We start from the raw sequence: 25348 nt of genomic DNA on the forward strand, positions 1-25348 counted from the left end.
TCGGAAAGGGTGTGGAGTGGAGTGGGGCCGGACAGACGCCTATGTCAGCAATAATTGAGTTTGGTTGGCTGTTGGCTGTTGGCTGTCATAGAAGGCAGCCAAATTTGACCTGTAAGTCTTCTCTATTCCTTTTCTACATGCAGTTAATTTTTTTGCGTAAAGAGAGATACCATATATACCACCTGTGTTTATACATTACCTAATAAGTGAGAGTGAATGTTTTCAGCGTCGCTCTTTTCACATTCTCTATCTTTTTGGCACTCCAAGTGTTTGATGAATTGCCTAAGCGGTGGTGAAGTAGCTGTGGTCTGAGCTTATTAATTATCTGGAGGATTATATGGCTTTACCTTTCATAGCTGAATTGGCGGCGTCGGCGATCATCGAGGATTATGGCTTGACCTGCAAGTCTTCTTGACGAAACACTTCCATTTCATTTCCTCCCCTCTTCGGAGAAGCATTCAAGAAATTACTCCTCCCCAGTTTTTCCTTTTTGGTATGTCCTAGCTATATGTTTTTTTTTTTTTTTTTTTTTTTGAGANGGCATCAATTATTCAGCTCTTGACCCGAAAAAAGAGGAGCATCTGTTCTTATTCCGACAGCAACATCTTCGAATGAATCTACGCCAGATGGGATTCACCCCAGCAATTAATCAAGTTTTGAAAAGGAAATTTGGTTTAGAGTATGTAGCAGTTGATTGAGTCATTCTTTTTTTTTTTTTTTTTTTTTTTTTGAGAGAGATAAATAGCACGCTACCCTTTTCGTTTATTTCATTTAGAAATAAACTTAGCTAGAAATGTGAAATAATTAGGATTTGAACTTATAACCTCGAGTATCAACCACCAAGCCCTTTGCCACTTGCGCTAGGAACGGTCGGTCTATATGCTTGTTAGAAATTTGAAACAACTGCTTGTCTCAATAAGCTTAACTTGCTTGCTACTGAATTAAAGTGGGCATATTTTGATTTAGTGTTTGATTTCTGAAAAAATATTTTTGAAAATAATTTTCTAGCTGAATTTATTTGTCATGCCCCGGATTACTCGTTACCCTGGGCACGCAAACAGACCAGCCGTATACATAGAAATTTTTCTTGTATACGAAGCGATAGCTGTACCTGTAATCATACAACACTACACCAGTAGTATAGAGCTGCTAAAAAGAAAGACATATAAAAACAACAGAGGTTCACTATACATACATAGCATAATGGAAAACAAAATCACTCGGCTCCATGCCAGTTACAACATCTAGATGTAAAAGAACCCAAAAATAACAACTACCTGTAGTAGGCACTCCTCTAAATATGCAGCAAAACTAGAGATTGAAAGCAATAACTAGCATTATAACCTTCCAAAAACGATAATCAGTCCCAGCAAAAAACAGCAGCCGAACAACAGAAGGCCCTACAAAAAGTCTACCAACTGGATGCCATGAGAACTTAGACTACAATCTAAAGAATGTGAGACCTCACTCGGATACCAATTGAGGATCGAAATGACAACCTAAGAGGGGGGTGAATTAGGTTTCTAAAATAAAAATCCAAATAATCAAACCAATTAAAAACCCGATGCAAATAAAAGAGAGAAGTTTAAGGAAATGCAAACTCGAAAAGCACACGATCGATTTGTTTCGAGGTTCGGCACTTTGCCTACGTCCCCGCCAACTTCTCAATACTAGAGAATGTTGGATCTCCACTAGATGTTTTTGCGGGCAAGCACCAAGCCTTCACACCAACACCTTCTTCTTTCAAGCTTCAAGACTTTGCTTTCTCTCTTTTTACAAGGTTAAATCTCACTACAAATTTCACTTAAGTATAGAGAGAGAATTGAGAGCTAAGAGTATTAGAAACACTGAATTTTTAAGCTCAAAATGAACTATCAAGTTGCTGCTGAGAAAGGCCTCAATACCATCTATTTATAGCCTCGGGCAACTTCTGTCGGTTGTACTTTCGGGCGCCCAGAACTTGTTTCCGGGCGCCCAGAAGTTGTGCACGCCAGCTGCTTGTCAGACCACGCGCGCCGCTTTTTCGGACTTTGCGTGTCTGGGCCGTCAAAAGTTGTGGGCGCCCAGATCACGAGCGACAGCTTTTCTGACACGCGCCGCTTCCTCTGGATTCGGGCCGTCAGAAAGTTTGTGGGCGCCCAGATCTCGATGGACAGCTTTTCTGACACGCGCCGCTTTCTCTGGATTTGGGTCGTCAGAAGTTTGTGGGCGCCCAGATCTCGAGGAACAGCATTTCTGACACGCGCCGCTTCCACTGGATTTGGGCCGTCAGAAATTTGTGGGCGCCCAGATCTTCAACAGTGCGCGCCGCCTGTGTCAGAACTTTTTGGGCTGAAACGCAACCTGTCAAGTCAAATCATTTTCGGTCGCCCTAAACATATTTTCGGGCGCCCAGATCAAGTGAGGTCGTTTCTGGACCATCCGAACAGCAAACAGGCAGATCCAAAAAGTCTCATAAGATTCGGATCCACTTTAGGGCGCCCAGAACAGGGTCCAGAAATTTCAACTTGACAGAACACAGAATTTGAGCAGTTTTTGAATATTTAAAATTTCTATTCACCTAATCACAAGTTAGAAATTTGTTTAAGTGATCTATAAGGTGATAAAAATGAATAGTTTAAACTTAGCTCAAAATTTCTCACTCTAAGCATAATATTAATTAAATTAAGAAAAGAGAGAGTGAGTTTGTCTATTTGACAAAGGAAGCAAGCATAGCTTCAAGTGGTGAAGCTTGGTGCTAGGATATTGCCCATCTTGAATCCTTTTTGAATATAGGGAGATCTAAAGCACAAAACTCAAAATACAAAGTTAGTCCAATAATTGTGATTATTTGTTATCATCAAAATCTAATAGAAGATTAGGGCCACTAAGCCAACAATCTCCCCCTTTTTGATGATGACAAATAATGTGATATAATATCCAGATAAGTATAGAGCAAAAGAGTAGAATACTCCCCCTAAATATATGCATATATTTTAACAAGCATATAACACAATTATGGGCCTAGCATATATCGCAAGAAAATAAGCATAGCATAATCATATAGCATAATAAAAGATAATCATAGCATAATAAACCACAAGCATAGCATAATAAAATATATCACATATCAAGTTCTCCCCCTTTGTCATCACAAAAAAAAGCATAAAAGGAGACTGGGCGGTCAAAGCGAATTTTCGGGCGCGAGTGCGAACCGAACTGGTCGCCCGGATCCGAAACCCGATAACCCGTTATTTCGGTCGATAGGCTGTCGCGGGCAACGCCGGTTTCGGGCGCCCGAAAATTTTCGGGCGACCAGAAATGTCACGCCCCGGGCTGCACAGTCCCCCGGGCACGCCGACAAATCCGCCGTGTACAAGAGAATTTCTCCGGTATACGAAGCGTAGCTGAACCTGTATAAATACATAATACTACAAGCAGTAGTATAGAGCTGAAGTAAACAATAAACAAGCAGGTAGTAATAACAAACTTAAAATACCTACATCAGCCACGGATACAAAAGAACACTACTCGCTCCAGCGAGTTCAACTGTATGTACAAAAGCGCCCGAACAAAAACTGTCACTACCTGCAGCGGGAGTCCTCTAGCACTGTACTCGGAGGGTAGGCTCTAACTCGCCACGCCTTTCCCGCGGTCCGCCTCAGAAGGAGCAGCAGCCGAAACAGAAGGCCCTGCAACATCGGTGGAAGAAAGAGGGCGTGAGAACTACTATAAAAGCAAGTAGTCCTCAGTGGGTGCCGCCCTAAACAACATCGGTCCACCCACTAAGTCTACAGGGTAAGCAAGATAGAAGAAAATGAAGCTGGAAACTCTCTACAGCTACAAGTCGCTATGCTATCATGCCCAGAACTAACACCTATAGACTCAAGTCAACCAGACCCAATCCGAAGGGGACTGTGAACGCACCCGTCCCTGGGACTGTGAACGCACCCGTCCCGTGCCCGGTTGTGACTGCACAGCTACCCCCACTCTAAACCTCAGTGGAGAGCAAGTCCAACCTGCACTACCCGACACCGACGCGAAAGCACAAAGCCTAACTCCGGAGTGGCACTCGGGGGAGCTACCCAGCCGAGTATGCAGCGTAGCTCTGTCGAGCTCAATCAGGCCCTAACCAGCCAAACCCAAGTAACCAAAACCGACTTTGGGGCCCACCGCCTGCCCCGACGGCGCCCGACACCCCGTAACAGTCTACACTCAGCTAGTATAAGCTCGGCGTCCCAGCACGAGCACAAACACAAGCTACACTATCCTGGGTATCCATCGCACAAAGCCCACGACGATACAATGCAACACGGCTCCTAGAGCTAAATCCGGCAGTGTATGTAAATGACGATCAATTCGGGGTTTTCTCCTAAGTCAAATCCAAGTCCAACAAGTATCAATTATCATCACTCACTAAGCATGCTCCCAATTCAGGTTTTTAATATACTAATCCATGAATTTGAGCTACCTCATTTAGTGTTCAACGAACAAAGCATACAAGTCGACTAATATGTACTTAGAGGCAAAAACCGATGAACCCACCTCTCAAGCAACTCCTGGCAGCGAAGAAAGTGGCCCGGATCCAAATTGATCCCTCGCTGGTCCGTCGAAGTCCCCGGTTCTCCTGCTGCGAAGAAGTAAACCCAATTACACTCAAAATCACGAAATCTGCCCAGAAAACAGCAGCGAAGAAAACATTAAATCCGACCAAGCTAACCTTATCCAAATTCAGCAAACAAGGGTTCTGAAGCTTCGTCTCGAAGTCACGAATCCAATGGCCCAGGTTTCGCTGAATTCCGACGCTCCTACGCAGAGAACGGGCCAGAATACGAAACGTCGACGCTGGAACCTGCGAAACAGCATCTCTGAAATCTGCTCGGCAAACAGCAGCCTAGTAAAACTAGGGTTCGACAGGGCAAACCTGCTCCAAAAATCACGATATTGGGCTCAGAATCTTCGTCTCGAAGTCGCGAATCTAGCACATCAAATTTCGTCGCGTTTCGACACTCCTACACAGAGAGCTAGGTAAAACACGGCGGGTCGATGCTGGAATCAGCAATCAGCACTTCAGAGTCTGCTCCGCAAACAGCAGCCTAGTAAAAAGGGATTTCGACAGAGCAAACCTTCTCCAAATCGGACAAGTAAGGATCCTATGGATTCGTCTCGAAGTCTCGGTTCCAACGAATCAAGTCGCGTCACGTTCCGAGGCTCCTGCGCGGAATACGAGTCAAAACTCTGCGGGTCGACGCTGCAGTCAGCAGCAGCAGCAGCAAGGTGCGAAAATGAAGCAATTCGAAGTAAACGGAGGGATGTCGACGGCCAACTCACCTCTCGAAATGTCCTAGGCCCGTCGCTGAGTCGAGGACGGCGGTCCCGCACGCACGCCTGGCTTCCTCGCAGCGTCACGTCGCCGGAAACGCTCCTCGGCGCGTCGTCGACGAAGATCGCACCTTCACCAAGCTCCTCTACTTCTTGCTAGCTCAAGGGAGGAGGAGGAGTAGCACAGCAGCAGCAGCAGAAGAAGAGGAAGGAGAAGATGGAGAAGCCCTCACTCTCTCTCACTCTGCAGTATAAGAGGTAAGAGGGTGGAGTGGTGACAAGACAAGAGAGGTAAAAAGTCAATCTGCACCATACCTGCTACAGTGTACCGGTACAGCTCACTGAAAATCTGCTATTTCACAGACCTTCAGATTTCAAGCTGCCCTCGCGTTCCCACAAGGCCCGTTTGGCGTCCATTTCGCGCCAACGCGACCCGGACTTGTCCCGACGCTCACCAGAGCCGTCGACAAGCCTTAGGTGCAGTTCTAGGTCACTACAGGAAATCTCCGAATTGCAAATCACAAAAAATGGTTCTAGCTGCCAGAAACTCTCATAAGGCCGAACTGGGCGGTCGGAATTTTCGGGCGACCGAAAAATTTCGTCCAAAAATTGCAAAGTGCAAAAAGAGTTTCTGATAAAACAAAAAAAAATCCGAGGCAAAATGAAACAAAATACCAGTCAATCAAAACAAAGAAAATCAAGCATATAAATCAATCATTCCTAATTCTCTTCTAAGTTGAGTAAACCTATCCTCACAAAGTGGTTTAGTGAAAATGTCCGCTAATTGATTATGAGTGTCCACAAAGTCTATAATGACATCTCCCTTTTGAATATGATCTCTAATAAAATGATGTCTAATTTCAATGTGTTTAGTTCTAGAATGTTGAATAGGATTTTTAGATATGTTGATGGCACTAGTATTATCACATTTGATTGGAACTTGTTTTTGATGTACTCCAAAGTCCTCAAGGATTTGTTTCATCTATAAAACTTGTGCACAACAACAACCTGCCGCAATATACTCGGCTTCGGCGGTTGAAAGTGCAACCGAATTTTGCTTTTTCGAAGACCATGAGACTAAGGAGTGACCAAGAAATTGACAAGTCCCACTTGTACTTTTCCGATCAACTTTGCACCCGGCAAAGTCGGCATCCGAAAAGCCAATGAGATTAAAATTAGTGCCCTTGGGATACCATAAATCCTAAGTTTAGAGAGTTCCTTAACATTCTAAGAATTCTCTTTACCGCGCAACTAGGTGTAGGACTCCCTTAGTTTGAGCTGCTGAAACGAGCAACATAAAAACACGCTAAACATAATGTCCCGGCCTACCTTGGCGGTAAGATAAGTAAATCACCAATCATACCTCGTAACAGATTGATATCCAACTATCCTTACCTTTTTCCGTCCTTGCAAGTTTACGTTGTAAGCACCTTCATTGGACGTGATTTGTATTTTGACAGCTTCCGAAGCCTAAATCTTTTGATTAGATCTTTGGCGCATACCCTTGCGTGATTTATAATAATTCCCATCCTTCATTCTTGTTTAAACTTGTAGTCCAAGGAAGAATGAGAGTCTCGCGCCATGCATGCCATTCAAACTTCATTTGTATTAGCTAGAGAATTTTTCCAAAGAAAATTCATAGTTGCACGCAAATTATGAATTCATAAGATTGTTACAATGAGAAAATCTTGTCCTTAATTTGATAAATTTGGGTGCAACATTTGTTCCTCTTGAGAATATATTTGAAGTAAGAAAAAGTGCTAAGTCTCTATATACCACAGCTCTAAGGACTTTGTTAACACTAAAGTGTTTTGAAAGTTTAACAATCGTCGATCCGAGAAAGTTATTGTTTTTCCAAAACCCGGTGGTTCTTCACACTAAACTTCTTGCGAAATATATCCATTCCAAAGCACTTTTTAACATCCATTTTGAAATAGCTTTGAATCATGTAAGTAGGCAAATTCCACAAGAATTCGAATATACGCTCAGTCGAGTAACCGTGCAAATGTTTCAATTCAAAATCAATTTCCTTCATTTGTTGAATCCCCCTGGCCACTAGTCTAAGCCTGGTTCTCACACGCCCCCCAACAACACCGATTTATCTCGCTTGTTTCGGAAGACCCACTATAGGCCATAACGGTATGCACACTTGCCCTTCCTTCCACAAGTGTTCAAACTTGGCCTTCCTCTCAAATGTTAAGTTCTTCTGCATCCGCAATGACCAATTTTACTATCATTGCTCCAGCTCAAAAGCAAAATTTTTAGTTCAAATTTTGAGATATGAAAGCCATAGTGTTCACAAAGTAATTTACAGAGCAGGAGTCTTAGTCTTTTGAACATTTTGACTGGATCTCCACAGATAAGATCCTTGGATGATAAGTATGCAAAGATTTTTCAACACATTTAATAAAGGAGTGGTTCTAATCCTTTTTGAAATGAACTCTGCTACTTTCCTTAGATTGTTCAACTTCTTGAGTGTGGAGTTTATATTTAGCTCCCAAAGTCAAGAAAGTCATCTTCAATAGAAATTTCCTTCCCACTTGAGATTCCTGCTTCAAAAAGAATATTGTCAATACTTTCTCTATTATTATAATGTTGTACGATTGATACACTCGATAACCTACTTTACTAGTAGAGCGGAATAACCAGAATATAGGCTTCATCGGATTTAGTATCGAAACTTTCACAACTGTTTTTTTGTTTAAATTGAAAACATTACAACACAAAGATTTTGAATAACCAAATATTAGGCTTCTATTATTGTCCATAAATTCGATAAGAGTTTTCTGCAAGAATTGGTCGAGATTAGAACACATTCACTAATATAGCAAGCCGTGTTTACGCTTTCGGCCCCAAAAGTATTTAGCAACATCCCCTCAATTAACATAGATCTAGCAATTTCCTTGAGAAGATGGTCTTATTTTTGCGTCAAGACCCAATTCTGTTGAGCGTGTCTCGAGCAGCTACGCAAATCCTCTGAATGTTCTATTCCAATTCATCTGCACAAACTCTTCAAAAATTATGATTTCTGAATTCACCACCATGATCCTTCTAATTGTTGAACAATTATACATTCTTTCCATTCTGAACTACATAGACAAAGTCTTTGAAGGATTCTAAAAGTCCATATACTTCGTGTCTTAAAAAATCAAAGTCCAAGTAAATCTTGAGTAATTCATCAAACAATTAACGAAAACATAAGTTGCTTCCACCAAGACTAGAAACATTCAATTGGTCCAAAGAATCGCATAATGAATCAAATTCTAAAGGCCTAAGTTGTAGGAAACAAATATTTTGGATTCTAAACCAACGATGATTTACATTGTTTAGCTTGACACAAGTATTACAAATCTCAACCTTTGCATAAGTCTATTTAGGTAAACCTTCTTACAAAGTTTTCTTCTTAGAAATTTACGAAAGAGAATCTATACACACTGTGCTAGGTTTATAACTTGTCTTTTTTTTCTATGCCAAGCCAAGATCGTAGTTTGAACACGAAAAGCATTTTTCTCCTTTCATGATGAATTTTCCTAACATCATACGGTATAAACATTCTTGGATCGTAACAAACCCATCAAAAACTACCAATCCATTTGTAGAAGATAATGAAATGCGACAATGAGAATGCTTCAAAACTTTAGCAAATATAGCCTTTGTCACATAATTGACCTAATGCCTAGTAAATTACCAGTTTTAAGACGCATCACACTTAAAGAACATTGGCAAATGTTAACCTTTTCATCACCGATTGTCGCCGATTCCAATGATCTTTCCTCTAGTGTTAGTCTCTCAAATGTGACAAATCCTCCGTGCTTTCATTTCAATTGATTTAAACTTGGTTGATCCCAAGTCATTGTCTTGAGCATCCCCTATCTAAGTACTCATTTGTCAACTGCAACTTTGATTTGAGACCACAAACCTACTAAAACAAATCCACGTTTTAATCTGTAAGGTGACCCAAGTGAGCTTGGCTTGAGTTCAGATGAACCTTTCACACACCCAAATTTGGTTAATTTAGGATTTCTCTTATATTTACGAAGAGAAAGTCATGAATGTCCTTTAATATTTACAATAGGAACAATGCAAACGATGGTGTTTTGAATTTGTACTTTTAACACAAAACCTTTCTTTAGCCCTTCTTGTAACTTAATATCAGTTGGATTAGGAACATAACCTCATCCCAAACTTTTTGAAGTTTACAACTTGATTTTCAAGCATGCAATATTTATACCTTGGTTCCTTACACAACGAAATTTCTTCAAAGAGTTTCTTAGTTCACTAAGCTATACCTTGAGTCTTTGGTGTTGGCTAAAATGACTACATCTACTCCGCTGTGCTGGAGCATCCCGTGGAGCCGAGTCATGTTCCGAAATGAACGTAAGGCCTGGGGTCCGTCATCGTTCGACCGAGTGCGTGAGCCTAAGGTGGCCGAGTCACATCTGATACTCCGTAGCGCTGTTTCTGTACGCTTTCAAGCAAAATTGTCTGCGTATTTCTAACAGCTCAGCTTTGGATTCAATAGTTACGCCACAAACGATCCGACAAGTCTGTCCAGAGCCCAAGAGGTCACGGGTTCGACTTCCTGCATCGCTTTGCAAATGTGTCGCAGGTCTGGAGGGGGGGATTTTGGCTTAAAATGGCGCAACATCCTGCCCCTTGGCGGAGCCATGGGCCGAGTCATGTTTCACAATGTATTTGAGAGGCTGGGGTGCGACGAGTCATGTTCGATACGTGGCCGTGAGGCTAGGTGGCGCGACGTCAGGCAATCGAGACCGCGTGGCCGCTGTTCTGTACTCTTTAAGTGAATTGTTGCGTTTTCTAACAGCTGCAGCGTTTTGGGATAAGTTAGCGCCCACTGATCGTCCGACAGTCTCGGCTTTCACTAAGTTTTTCAAGTTTTTGTCATAATCGAAAATCTGGCTTACAATTTAAACCTCAACTTTCTTCTCTTTAACATGCTTCATTTTCAACTGCAATGAACTATCAACATGTATCATTACTTGTCTTAACCTCTTCGTAGAGTAAAACGAGTCTCATCTTTTCAAGTATTAAAAGAAGGATTTGCACATTCGAAAATTTAAGATTGTTAATCCTCCATACTCTATATAGGCATTTTCTTTCTGAGAGATGTTATCTTGGCCAACTTTCGTAAGATCATCATATAACACGAAAAGAAAGCTTTCTACAAATCATCAATAATCTTAAATTTATTTACCTCATCTTCAAGAGCCATAAGACAGGATTGAGCTTTGCTCCTCAGGCAACATTTGCCACTTCATTTTTCCGATTCTCACATCGCCTAGACTTCGTCGGGGGCGTCCACAATTTAGTCACTGACAGGCTTTTCTTTTACTTGTCTTTCTTAAAAGTTTCGGTTTGAAGAAGTGCATTCACCTTTTCAAATGAAACTCCGGTTTATTAGCATAGTGCAAATGATACCTTTTTCCTTGAATCCTTCACCTTGAACTCCGTCTCGTTTAGGTCTCCTCAATTTGCGCTTCTTGATTATAGTCATCGAGCCTACTTTGAAAATCATCCGCGATTTCCTTCGCTGCGAACCTTCATTCGCCATCATCTCACTTCCGAAGCCAATCGACTCGCCCTTAAGTCAAGGTTTCTTTTTCTCGGGAGCCGCTTCGTTGTCATATTCTTATAGGCGTTGTCTCATGGCGCCATGAGTGGATCTCCAACAAGTTCATACAATTTTTATTATTGTCGCAAGTCCATGAGCTTCTTGGATAGGCGTAAAGCCTTAGCTATCCAGACTTCTGTAGAACTTCGAGAAGTTTTCTTACCAAAGTCCGATTGAGGAAAATCCTCTATCCTCAACAGCTTCATAAACTATTTAATATTACGTAAATCTTCGCTTGAACCATATCGAAATGGGACTCCGCTTTCCTCCATTTTGAATAGTTTCATCAATATGACATAAAGCATGCTTATTTTAGCGATTTCCTACTCACCCTAGAAGTACTTCATCGAGTAACTCTAAATTAGTCCCAATCTCCTTAGCGTTGTGCAATGTAAGAGATTCGGTGAAAACTCTCTCTACTAATGAGCCAAGGAATGAATTGACTAGCTTTACATTAATTGAAAACGAAATTTTTCGGCTTCATTCATTCCGCTCTTGATTTTGATGGATGCGATATAACCAATTTCGATTAAATCCCAAATATCAAAAATCTAGAGATTGAAAGAATATTCTCATTCTAATGTTCCAAAAAGGATAAATCGGTCCATCAAAAAATGTGGCCGAACAATAGATTGCCTTCGATATTCTTTCGTGATCCATTCTCACTTAGATTTTAAATCTAAATAATGTAAGACCTCGCTCTGATACCAATTGAAGGATCGAAATGACAACCTAGAGAGGGTGAATTAGTTTCTAAAATAAAAAATCCAAAATAATCAAACCAATTAAACCCGATGAAATAAAAGAGAGAATTTTAAGGAAAATGCAAACTCGAAAAGCACACGATCGATTTGTTTCGAGGTTCGTACTTTGCCTACGTCCCCGCCAACTTCTCAATACAAGAATTGTTGGATCTCCACTAGATGATCTTTTGCGGGCAGCACCAACCTTCACACCAACACCTTCTCTTCTCAAGCTTCAGACTTGGCTTTTCTCTTTTTCTACAGGTTAAATCTCACTACAAATTTCACTTAAGTAATAGAGAGAAAAATTGAGAGCTAAAGTATTAGAAACTGAATTTTTAAGCTCAAAATAAACTATCAAGTTGCTGCTGAGAAACGGCCTCAATACCATTTATTATAGCCTCGGCACACTTCTGTCGTTGTACTTCGAGCGCTCAGAACCTGTTCCGGCGCCCAGAAGTTGTGCCACCCAGCTGCTTGTCAGACCACGCGCGGCCGCTTTTTCGGTACTTGCGGTCTGGGCCGTCAAAAGTTGTGGGCGCCCAGATCACGAGCGAATCGCTTTTCTGACACGCGCCGCTTTCGCCTCTGGATTCGGGCCGTCAGAAAGTTTGTTGCCCCAGATCTCAGATACAGCTTTTCTGACACGCGCCGCTTTCTCTGGATTTGGGCCGTCAGAAGTTTGTGGCGCGCCAGATCTCGAGAACAGCATTTCTGACACGCGCCGCTTCCATTGGATTTGGGCCGTCACAAAATTTGTGGGCGCCCAGATCTTCAACAGTGCGGCCGCTGGTCAAAACTTTTTGGCTGAAACGCAACCGTGTCAATCAAATCATTTTCGTCTGCCCTAAACATATTTTCGGGGCGCCCAGATCAAGGTGAGTTCGTTTCTGGACCATCCGAACAGCAAACAGCAGATCCAAAAAGTCTCATAAGATTCGATCCACTTTAGGGCGCCCAGAACAGGTCCAGAAATTTCAACTTGACAGATAACACAGAATTTGAGCAGTTTTTTGAATATTTAAAATTTCTATTCACACTAACACCAAGTTAGAAATTTGTTAAAGTGATCTATAAGGATAAAAATGAATAGTTTAAACTTAGCTCAAAATTTCTCACTCTAAGCATAATATTAATTAAATTGAAAAGAGAGAGTGAGTTTGTCTATTGACAAAGGAAGCAAGCATAGCTTCAAATGGTGAAGCTTGGGCAGGATATTGCCCATCTTGAATCCTTTTTGAATATAGGAGATCTAAAAGCACAAAACTCAAAATACAAAGTTAGTCAATAATTTGATTATTTGTTATCATCAAAATATAAATAAGAAGATGACCACTAGGCAACCAATACCGCTATCCGACTCAACGCTCACCACCTAATCTCAGATGTATGTAAAATAGTAAAGAAAGCTGAACAAATCTACAGCTATAAGTCACTATACTATCATGATCCAACAATAACAATTTATAGAAAAATGCAATTCCTGATCCAATCTAACTAGGGACTATAACACATCCGTTCCGCCTGTCGCAACCTACACTAACTTCCACCACGCTAGTCGTCAGTGGAGATAAGTCCAAACAGCGACAAACTGACATCAATACACAAGCACTAGGCCCAACTCCGGATGGGGACCGTGGGCCTACCCAATTAAGTACACCAAACGTGATCTCTGTCGAGCTCAATTAGCTCTCACAGACTATAATCAAAGCGAAAAGGTCAAACTGTCTAATTACCAAACCCACTGCTCTCGGCACGAGCAAAAATAGCAAACGGGTCCACCGTCAACCTCAACTGCACCCCGACAGTCGAACAGCCAAAACATTGCTGTAAAAATAAGCTCGTCATCTGAGCACGGAGCGTAAATGTATTCTACACTATCTGAGTAATCCATCGAGTGCATACAAAAATAAACCGATCTGAAAATGAATATTCTTTAAAGAATATGATAGGAGTCTTGTTAATCAAGATCAAGAGTATAGATCTTATTTTAAATAGCCTTAAAGAATTTTCTAACAAAAATTCAATTTGATTGGATATCTTTACGCCGTTAAACGAAAAAACATGCTTATCGACAATTAAAATTATAAATTTTGAAACCCTTTGATCATTAGACAAATGATGTCGAAAAGATTTGAAATTTGGTTTCTAACACTTTAGTGTAACGATCATGTTCAACGTGCCGACGTTGATATCTGTCGTTTCAAGTTTAAGACTATGAAAGTATTCAAATCAGATTAAATTTGAATATAAAATTTTTATACTATCTATAACAAAGATCAATATTTTTGATCGAAATTTTAGTGCAAATCACCACTTTTTATAGAATTTTTATTTTCAACCGTTAAAAATTATAGATTTTGAATCATTTCGATTGCTGGTAAATGATATCGAAAATACAAAAATTATTTCTAGAAACTTCAAATATGCTAGATCAAGTTAACGGAGCCGATCGTCGATTCGAAAATCCAATCATAAAAAACGGCTTAAGAGCACGGAGGCCTCCGTATCCTGAAGCACAGCAAGTCCTGCTCTATATGAGTAGGTCTTGTGTGCTCTCAGGAGCACGGAGGCCTCCGTGCTCCTGAAGCCGTTTTCGATGAATGGACTTCCAAATCGACGATCGCCTTCGCTAGACTTGATCTAGCGCATTTGAAGTTTTCTAGAAAATAAATTTTGCGATTTTTTGATACCATTTACCTAGTGATCGAAAGAATTCAAATCAATAATTTTTAACTGGTTATATCTGTATTTTCAAATTTAACGTGTAAGAAATATTCAAAATAGATAGATTTGATACAAAATTCTTATACTACTATAACAAGATCAATATTTCTGAATCGAAAATTTTAGTCTATATCACCACTTTTTATAGAATTTTATTTCAGCCGTTAAAAATTATAGATTTTGAATCATTTTGATTGCTAGGATAAATGATATGCAAATTGCAAAAATTATTTTCTAGAAACTTCAAATACGCTAGATCAAGTCTAATGAGCTGATCGTCGATTCGAAAATCCAATCATCCAAAAACGGCTCAGAGCAGGGAAGCCTCCGTGCTCCTGGAGCACAGCAGTCCTGCTCCAAATGAGTAGCTCTTGTGTGCATCTCAGGAGCACAAAGCCCTTTGTGCTCCTGAGCCGTTTTCGATGATGGGGACTTTCATATCGACGATCGCTCCGCTAGACTTGATCTGCGATTGAAGTTTCTAGAAATAATTTTGCAATTTTTTATACCATTTACCTATGATCGGAAAGATTCAAAAATCAATAATTTTAATGGTTCGATATACTGTCGTTGTTCAAGATTTACGGTGTAGATAAGTATGCAAATCCAGATGCACAATTTTCTTATTACAAAATTCTTTATACTACTATAACAAGATCAATATTTCTGATTCGAAACCCTTTATGTGCTATAATCACACTTTCTTTATAGAATTTTATTTTCAGCCCGTTAAACAATTATACATTTTGAAATCATTTCATTAACTAGGTAAATGATCTAACCACTTAAGTGTTTAGAAATCAAATTTCAAATCTTTCGACATCATTTGCCATCAAAGGAGTATCAAAATCTTGTAATTTAATGCGATATGAGGCATTTCTCGTGTAACCGGCGTACAGATATCCATAATCATTGGAATTTTTGTTAGAAAATTCTTCTAAATCTATTAAAATAAATCTATACCCTTGATCTTATTACAAGACTCCGTATCATATTTTAAGAATATTTATTTTTCAGCCGTTCATTTTATGTGTCACACTAGCAGATGAAAGAGAACAATATATCGGAAAATGTATGAAATTTAAAATTTCTAAATACCTTCAAATTGATATAGATCATGTTTTTCAACGGTGCCGATCGTCGATTTGAAGGCTCCATCATCGAAACACAAATGAGGGTGGCAAAAGTGTGCCGGTTTGCTACGATAGTATTCAGCCTCAACTCTCTTCTTCTCTTCTCTATATATATATCTATATATCATATTCGAAATCCAATCTAAAAAACGGCCTAAATATATATATATATATATATATATACTATATATATATAATAGTAATATAATATAATATATATTTATTTATTTATTTATTTATAAATCATATATATTCATTTATTATAAAGTATATTTTTATGTTTATTATAGAAATATATATATAATATTTATTAATATTTCTAAATATATAACTCTTATATATTATTAATATATATTTATTATAATTTTAAATATATTAAATCTATATATAAAAATTATAATAATAATATATATAGTATATTAATTATTATATATTTATTATATAGCCGAATTTTTTATTCTGAATTTTTAATTGGTGAACGTATAATATCTGTATAAATCACGTATCCGAATAATTGCTGAATCCGTTTTTTAGCCGTATTTTTCAACGAATTTAAAACTTAAAAGACGAATTTTATCCGAATTATATCCGTACCGAATTTTTGCCGAATCCGAATTAACTAACTACGGGCTGTCATAGAAGGCAGACAAATATGAATAATTGAGAAGCATTCAAGAAATTACTCCTCACCAGTTTTTTTTTTTTGGTATGTCCTAACTATATGCCTGTTAGAAATTTGAAACAACTGCTTGTCTTAAGAATTCGGGCATGTTTGGTAACTCGGAAGTCAGCAAAGTGGAAAAGTCACTTTTATAAAAGTAACTTTTCAGTTCAATTGTTTGGTTGCTATAAGGTTAAAATTAAAACTATAATTTTATATTTTTTATTATTAAATTATATATAAAGAGGTAAAAATGTAAACAAACAACTTATACTTGTAATTTAAATTAAAATTTTAAATTTAAATTAATATTTAGAATTCAAAGTTATATTTTAAAATTTAAATTTAAACTTAAATCTAAGTTGAATTTATAATTAAAATTTAAGACATAAATTTAATTTACAATTTGAATTTAAAATTTAAGTTATAACTTATAAGTGAAATTAAATTTTAAAATAAAAGTTCAACACAAAAATTAGAACATTTATTCAAATTTGAATTTATAATTTGAATCATATATTAATTCACTCTTTGATCTTAAATTCTGAATTCAAATATGAATTCACAATTTAAATTAATATTTAAATTTAAATTAAAAATATGAGTTTAAATCACAATTCGAATTGAACATTTGAATTCATAATTTGAACTCAAATTCAGACTGAAACTTATTATTGAAGTTAAATGTAAATACGAAATTTAAATTTGAATTTAAATTTTAACTTAAATTTTAACTTATATATTTAAATTTTAAATTTAAATTTTAGTCAATAATTTGAATTTATACTTGGAACAATTTGAATTCAAATTTCAAATTGAAGTTCTTAACTAAAAATAATTTGATTAAAATTTAAAATTTAAATTTAAATTCTAGAATTCAATTTTAAATAAAAATAAAATTTAAATTTAAATATAAAGTCATAAATTTGAATTTAAAATTTTATGTTGAATTTTAATTCACAAATAAAATTCAAAATGTGATCATAATTTTAATTCAAATTTAAAGTGAAATTAAACTTTAAAAATAAATTTAAATATTAAAGTTAAGGCCAAATATAACCTCTTAGCTAAGTTCTTCACTTTCGGTGACTTCCGAATTTTTTGAGCTGAAGTAAAAAAAGTGAGATTTAGCTATAACTCACTTTATCAGCCCACTTTCGTAAAATGACTTTTATACTTATTTTCGTAAACCAAACAACCGATAAGACGTCACTTTTTAAAAGTATCACTTTCGATACTACACTTCCGACGAACCAAACATGCCCGAAGCTTAACTTGTTTGCTACTGAATTAAAGTGGGCATATTTTGATTTAGTATTTGATTTCGGAGAAAATATTTTTGAAAATAATTTTCTAGCTGAATTTATTATTATTATTTTATTTAATTAGCTTGTTTAGTTTCTAAATTTTATCGGAAAATTGTCTTCCCTATTTAAAAAATAAAAATTATATTTTTTTTCCCGAAAAACACTGGTTTTCAATTTTTTTTTTTAAAAAAAATTAGGGAAACGAAAACACCCACTTAATTAGTGGGGGGCTTTTGTTGTCAAATAAAGCAGCCTTACTTTATTTCCTCCCCTCTTCCGAGAAGAATACAAGAAAGTACTACTCTTCGCGCGTGGATCTTTCTTTGATGCTTGCCGGCGCGCGATTGTATCTATCTATCTACTCAGCTAATAATTGTTTCGACTTCTCTCTTTCCTCATTCTCCAATTTTCTGCACTCCAGGATCGAGTTTCATCAATTGGCCGCCTGAGTGGTGGTAAAGTCGATCATGGCTTTACCTTTCATAGCCGAATCCGCGGCGTCGGCGATCATCGGCAATCTTGTCAGCACATGCTTTTCCTACCTTGAGGTGTACCCGGCGCCCTTCCGCGGAGGCATGCAGGACGAGCTCGAACGGCTACAGCACGCCCTTCCGCAGGTCCTGGCAGTCTTGACTGCGGTCGAGGGCGGTGCGCCGGACATGGTGGAGAACAAGGCGCTGGATGCGTGGCTGTGGCAGTTTAGAGACGCCGTGGAGAACGCGGAGGACGTGCTCGACGAGTTGGAGTACTACTCCAAGCTAAAGAAGACTGTAGAGGAGGCTCGAGATGGCGAGGTGCGTGGTCTTCTATCTAACTTGAAGAGAAAGTTTAATAGTGTCTTTAATTTCTTTAGCAATGACACACTGAAGCGGTCGAGGGAGGCCGTCAAGGGGTTGGATAGGGCCGTTGCCGATATGGGGCCATTCCTTCAACTTGTTAATGGGTTTTATGGCCCTAGTGTCAAGCGTCAGAAGCTCGAAGATATCATGAAAGCTCGAGAGACAAGCTCCACGGTAATCAAAAGTGAGGTGCTCGGACGAGACAAGGAGAGGGACCGAATAGTTGAATGGCTGATCAAACCGGGAGATGGCGATGTTGATGTCTCCGCTTATACAATTGTTGGTATCGGTGGGCTCGGGAAGACCACTCTTGCTAAACTAGTCTATAGCGATGAAAGAGTGCGAGAGCACTTCGACTCGATTATGTGGGTCTGCGTTTCTCTGGACTTTGATGCAGCTGCGATAATAAGAAAGATATTAAACTACTCTCACTCAACTAGTCTAGAGGCTCTCCATGAGGATCTTAAACAAAAAGTTACATCAAAAAGGTTTTTGCTCATACTGGATGATGTTTGGAACGATGATAAAACGATGGAGTGGGAGCAATTGGTTGAACCTTTGAAATTCGGACAGAGAGGAAGCAAGATCCTGTTGACAACTCGGATGGATTCAGTTGCGGATATGGCGGCAAAAGCGATGAAATGCAAACGGGAATCATTAAATCTAAATGAGTTGGAGGAGAGCGACTGTATGTCGCTTTTCAATAATTATGCATTCCTCGGTGTGAACCCTGATGATTATAGAAACCTGCAGCTAATCGGTGAGCAGATAGTGAAGAAACTTGGAGGAAGCCCATTGGCCATAGAAGTCATAGGAGGAATGCTGAACTACTGCATGGAGTATGAATATTGGAAGAAAATCCTGGAAGAAGACAAGATGAAATTACAAGAAGGAAAAGACAACATCATGGCAGTTTTAAGATTAAGCTACGATCACTTACCCACAGACTTACAACTCTGCTTTAGATATTGCAGTTTATTTCCGCAGGATTATACGTTTAAGAGAAAAAAGTTGGTCAATATGTGGATAGGTTCGGGTCTGATTCCGAAATCTATTTGTGGCGGGCAAAGGCCAGAGGATAAGGGAAAGGAGTATTTAAATCTTCTGACAAGAAAATCATTCTTTACTTGCACAACCTATAATAATGGGTCGAAAATTACTAAACAATATTTTATGCACGATCTACTGCATGACCTAGCACAATCAGTTTCTCGAGGAGAATGCATCAGAATAGGAAGGGATGATGCAAGAATTACTATTCCACTGACTGTTCGACATTTATCTGTTGAAAAACTCAATGTTCCTTCCATTAGAGAGATCTCCGTTCTTAAGAACGTGCGCACTCTAATTGCTTCTGTTAAAGAGGATAATATACCTGAATTTATCGAGGTTATAAAAGGGTTTGAAAAGTTACGCCTATTGAGCTTATGCAACAATTTTGATTTTAGTAAATCACCTGGTGCATTTGATAGCTTGATACACCTCCGCTACCTATCACTTCCACAACAGATCGTTGAGAACAGAAGTATTGGATATGATGGCTTGACCAACTTGGTCAATTTGCGTTCATTTGATGTTTCCAATCATGTGATAAGAAATATTCCTTATATTAGCAAATTACCCTTCATCCACAAATTACAGGAGTTTATTGTCCGAGAGGAGAATGGTTACAAAATCAGTGAACTGAAGAACCTCAAGGACCTTCGTCACCTGCGTATTGATGAACTTGAAAATGTGAGGAGTTCTGAAGAAGCCATTGAGGCCAATTTAAATGGGAAAGAATGTCTCAAATCATTGTCGTTGGACTGGTCTGTAGATCGCTCTAATTGCACAGAGGCGGATGAGCAGCTCCTCGATAACCTCTGCCCTCATATCAATCTCAATAAACTGTGCATTGCACGATACCAAGGTGCTAAATCTCCATGTTGGATGACAGGTCTGTCGCTCATCAATTTGACATCTATCGAACTGAGGTTCTGTCAACAATGGGAGCACCTCCCCCCTCTCGGGCAGTATTCTTCGCTCCAATCTCTATGCTTGATGGGACTGTATGCAATAAAGCAAATAGATTGTTCATTCTTCGGAAGCAACAGCAGATGTGCCTTTCCATCATTGAAGAAGTTACAGTTATGGTACATGCGTAACTTGGAGGAGTGGATTGGAATTGATGATAAGTGCATGTTTCCTCAACTTCATTCTATGAGTATTATTGACTGCCCTAATTTGAGGGAAATTCCTACTCTGCCTTATAGTCTAAGACAATTGCTTATTTCAAAGGTCGGATTGACTGCTCTTCCAACAATAAATCAGGATTACGCAAACAACAATGTAAGTGCTTTATTTTATAAACTTCAAATTTCTCCTGAGGTTTAGATTATTTTCACTTGCCCCCCTTACTTCAAAAGGTATCACTTTGCCCCCTTCCCCCCGTGGTTTAGCCTATTTTTATTTTTGTCTATCTCGTGGTTTAAAAAGTTACACTTTGCCTCCTTTGGTTTAGTTCATTTTTCACTTTGCTATCCTATAATTTTTTTAAAACATTTTTAATATGCCACTCTATTTTATATAGAATTTTTTTTGATGAAATACAAATTAAACAACAGGAGGGCGAAGTAAAACTTTTTGAACCGCAAGGTGGCAAGGTGAAAATGAGTTAAATCACACGGTAGCAATTTGAAGTTTGCCCTTATATCAAAACACCAATTCGCATTTGCATAGCTGTGGTTGCTCGGACTTAACATATCTTTTACATCTTTTCTTTCTTGCAGCAGCAAGAACATTTTCAGGCTCTTGAAAGTTTAGTCATCGGAGAATGTGAGAAGCTCGAATATTTTCCAACAGATTTTTTTGGGAAATTCAATGCCATAATATCCCTGTGCATAGGAGATTGCCCGAAGTTGACAAAACGTGGGATCTCGGACATCCAAGTGCCCTCTGTACTCGGTGTTCTCAGTATTGGGTCATGTGGCGAGCTTGAGGCGCCACTGCTGTGGTCAGCGAATTTAACCTCTCTTACTCGGTTGGAATTAGTCGATTGTGCAAGGATAGTATCCCTTCCCCCAGCACAAGTGTGTGCACAATGGACGATGCTTTACCTCTTATCCATACACAACTGCAAAGAACTGTCATCATTTGGTGGGATACAAGCTCTCGTATCCCTCCGTTCTTTAGCAATTAGCGGGTGCGACAAGCTAATTGAAGTTGCCCTGCTGCAGCAACCTCCGTTCCCAAACGATCTCGGCCAAAAAAAGAATGCAGTGGACTGCCTTTTGAAGCTTGATTATCTATCAATTGACCACCACGCTCTCCTGCTCTTGGAGCCATTGAGAAGTCTCTCCTCCATCAGCAATTTGACTATCTCTGATGCTTCGCGACTCACCTCCTTACCTGAGGGATGGCTACAAAATCACACCACCCTCAAAGAGTTACACATATGGAATGCACGCTCCCTTCTGTCCCTACCCCTCAGCATGAAAAAACTGTGCTCCCTCGACGTTTTGGTTGTGGAAGATGCTAATCTCATCCAGTCACTTCCAGATCTGCCTACTTCACTGTATTCTCTAAAGATCACCGGGTGTCACCCCGTGTTGAAGGAGCAATGCCAAGAGAATATAGGCCCCGATTGGCCCAAGATTGCCCACATCCCTGATGTGAGGATTGAATAGCATTTGCGGAGGTGATGATGATGCATATATATTGCATGCTTACTTTACCACCCTTCATCACCCATGCTACTCTCTGCAATTAATGCAATTCATTTCGGTGTTCTTCGGTCGTAACAAGTTTTATCTCATTTGTTACAGGACTACTACTTGGCCTTTCTGGACAATGCAGGAGCAGCCAGGTTCGTTTTTAATAATTAGCATGCATCCTAAATAGAATTTTTTTTTATATTTTGTACCCTTAATTATTTTAATACGATTTGGATACATAATAAGGGAACATATATAGCGCTAATTGCCCCTCATAATTAATTAATACATGGTGCTCGGTGGTCGGATTGGTCGACTTGTAAGATAAACGGTGTAATGAATACAGTCGTATGGCAATTGCATGCTTTGTAAAGTAAATAGGACTAGTTCTCCGGTGATGAGTTACAACTTAAGAGACGACGCGCGACAAAAGCGTTCGAGTAATTGTATAAGACTCCTATGTATATATTTCTCTCAATTCTTTCAGGAATATAACAAGATTCTATTTTGGCAGTGCAGGAACATATACAGTATTTAGGCTTAGGACTCCCTGTGCCTTAATCTTACTGCATGCATTGCATTTTTTTTTCTTTTTTTCTATTGCCAAATTAATGTAAAATCTTTATGGATGAAATTATCCTAAAAATAATTAATTTACTGTTTGATTCCTGCACAAGTAGCAAATCTCATAGCCTGGTGATCGAGCTTGTTTGGTTTTGTCTACTATCTGATGATCAAAGTTGTTGAGCCTAGTTTAAACATTGGTTTAGAATGTGTTTCAAACCTTTTTTTTTCTTTTTTCTTTCAGCAGCATAATTAGTACCCTGATTAATTAAGTTTGTGAGCTTAATTTCAGTGGTATAAATTATATTCAAATTTTGTTAAAGTTTATATGTTTTTTTAATGCAGGTTGTATCAATTTGGGAGTAAATTTAGTAGATGCTCTGTCAATAAGGCTCGGCTGACTCGTTGTAAAAGGAATATGAGAGCAAAACTGCAACAGCACACATGAACTTGCAACCACATCCTGCAGTTTCATATATACTTTTACTATCTTTGCACTTTCTAAACAAACTTAAGATTTATTAAAGACTGAAGTGTTACTTCTAATATTCTATGTTTGGTTGTGTAAGAACGAATTAAAGACTCCATCGATTTCTATTTTCTATTTTCTATTTTCTTTATATTCTAGGTGGTGTATGAATTAAAAAGACTCCTCTTATTATCGTCTATCGATTTCGTCCTTGTTACGAAGGATGGTTAAAGTTTTACTGCTTAATTTGTGTACATATTCTCTCCTATTTTTCTTGTTGCAGGATTGGAATAAGACTACTACATGTACATAGCAGCCTATATATATAATGTGATTGGTGTCTTTAGTGTAGCTTAATTTTACTGGTTATTCTGTTTTACTGCTTAATTAATCTTCCCTAGGAGACCAATTAACTAGCAAGATAAAGAATATTTTCAGGTTAAGTTGTGGGACTAATCTGATTTCTTAGTAGAGAAGTATAATTAATTACATTACTAATGGCAAGATAGCAGGACATCACTTTATTTGCTGCTTAAAGTGATTGATTGCATTTGCTTAATTTAAGGAAAATAACGAGCTTCGGATCAGAATTTTGACGCTGCGGGATCATTTTCGGCAGTTGTCGTTCATGTTCATGTTCAGTTCAGTCTTCAATCTGTATAAGTTTGGGCTTGATTCTGATTTTCCGAGCTTCAGATCAGAATTTTGATGATGTGGGACCATTTCAGCAGTTGTTGTGATCATATTCAGTTCAATTTTCAATCTGTATAAATTTAGTTTGATTCTAATTTTTCCCTTCTTTTTTTTTTTTTTTTTTTTTTGGTTTACACCATCTTAACTTCATTTTTTTTTTTGGGAGTTATTTTAGCTTGTTGAAGTGAAAATTTTGTTTAGTTTAATGGCTCTATTAGCTGTAGGTTGATTCAGTTTTATTTGCTATAATAAGATGATTAAAACCATTCAGTGCTAATTTTTTTTTGTTATAATTTAATATTTCAATAAAATTATTTTTGGTAGTTTTATGTGTAACCAAATCACCGCGCATTTTCTGCTACGGGAAACAATTGCCTGTACCCAGTGTACACATGCACTCTATGCACCGCACCTATGTGTTGTGTGATACTACATTTGAAACATTATGAATTTTGAAAAGGATAAACTTTAAATTGCCTAACTTATTTTTATTTTTCCATCCAATGGTTCAAAAAGTTACACTTAACTATTCTACGGTTTAGCGCATTTTTCATTTTGTCGTCCTATAATTTTTTTTACTTTGCCACGTCATTGGACATAAAATTTTGGGCTAATTGCATACAACTCCCTGTAAACATATTGAATAACAGATGTATTCCTATAAAGTTTAACTTTTTTATTTTCATTCCTGTAAAAAAGTCCAACCGTTTTTAAATATATCCCCACTGTTAGGATCCGTTAAAAAAAAATATAGTTAACCATGAGTAAAATATTTAACCATGATTAGTGGATGAGTTAAATTGATATTTTTACTTTTCTTATATTATTGGATAAAATATTTTTTGGGAGGGCATTTCTGTATAATGAATTTTTGGAGGGATATATTCGTAAGGGTAAAAATATTATTTTTCTTATTTTCTGTTAAAATAAATAAAAAATACTCTAACGGTAACAAACTACAGGGGCAAATATGAATATTACTGGACTTTTGCCGAGCTAAAAATAAAAAGTTAAACTTTGTAGTAATATATTTGCTATTCAATATAGGAGAAAAGAGTGTCAATTTTTTTGAACGACAAAAGTGCAAAAGTAAAAATATATTTGTTAACAGGGAATTCAATTTATACAGACCAATTCAAATTTTTTTTTTTTTTTTTAATTTTAATAGCATAGACCATGTACAATACTACAAGGTGGGACAATAATTAATTCCCTTATGCAATATTTCCAACGTAGTTTTTGTTATGTATAACTTTAAAATCCGAGCCCAATCAATATATGTGATACTTAGAACAAGTAAAGGGACTAAATATGAAAAAGGATATATACTCAAAACCACCCCTGTGGTTTCGCGACCTTGCTCATTTAGTACCATGATGATTTAAGGTGAATACAATTTGCCTCCCTATGCTTTCGTTTTTTTTGCTTTTTTATTTATCAATTTTAATCAATTTTTTCATTAAATCAGTTACAAATTAAAAATTAAAGTGTAATTAAAGTAAATAATTCAAATAAATCTATACTTAGATCGCTGAAGTTTTTGCTATTATATTTCAACAAATATCATTAAGAAAAAAGCCGCCGAAA

General features: G+C 37.9%; 1 protein-coding gene and 1 long non-coding RNA gene across 6 annotated transcripts; one reads left to right on the forward strand and one right to left on the reverse strand.

The window, feature by feature from the left end:
* The first annotated feature begins 218 nt into the window (after nt 1-218).
* LOC109704065 (disease resistance protein RGA2-like) lies at nt 219-23024 on the forward strand. Of its 2 annotated transcripts, none has more exons than XM_020224800.1 (5): nt 219-493; nt 17926-20671; nt 21112-22019; nt 22147-22187; nt 22945-23024. In XM_020224800.1, exons 2-3 carry the CDS (start codon nt 17972-17974, stop codon nt 22006-22008), a joined length of 3597 nt encoding a protein of 1198 aa, XP_020080389.1. In that variant the 5' UTR covers nt 219-493; nt 17926-17971; the 3' UTR covers nt 22009-22019; nt 22147-22187; nt 22945-23024. The 2 variants fall into 2 exon arrangements, with proteins under 2 accessions (XP_020080389.1, XP_020080390.1); XM_020224801.1 differs by having other exon boundaries at nt 21115-22019.
* LOC109704066 lies at nt 3475-5486 on the reverse strand. 4 transcript variants are annotated; one of them, XR_002214154.1, is made up of 5 exons: nt 5311-5486; nt 4904-4991; nt 4700-4831; nt 4525-4609; nt 3475-3671 (listed from the first exon to the last, which is right to left on the reverse strand). It is a non-coding gene; the product is annotated as an uncharacterized LOC109704066 (long non-coding RNA). The 4 variants fall into 4 exon arrangements; XR_002214155.1 differs by lacking the exon at nt 5311-5486 and adding an exon at nt 5106-5190; XR_002214156.1 differs by lacking the exons at nt 4904-4991; nt 5311-5486 and having other exon boundaries at nt 4525-4606; nt 4700-4897.
* Nucleotides 23025-25348: the final 2324 nt, after the last annotated feature.

This window comes from Ananas comosus, unplaced genomic scaffold, assembly GCF_001540865.1.
Source record: "Ananas comosus cultivar F153 unplaced genomic scaffold, ASM154086v1, whole genome shotgun sequence".
Taxonomy (NCBI): Eukaryota; Viridiplantae; Streptophyta; class Magnoliopsida; order Poales; family Bromeliaceae; genus Ananas; species Ananas comosus.

Excerpts from the sequence above, each read along its gene's own strand:
- LOC109704065 (XM_020224800.1), top strand. The coding sequence starts at position 17,972 with ATGGCTTTACCTTTCATAGCCGAATCCGCGGCGTCGGCGATCATCGGC. Across the intron at positions 20,672-21,111 it reads AGGATTACGCAAACAACAAT|CAGCAAGAACATTTTCAGGC; the intron begins GTAAGTGCTTTA and ends TCTTTCTTGCAG.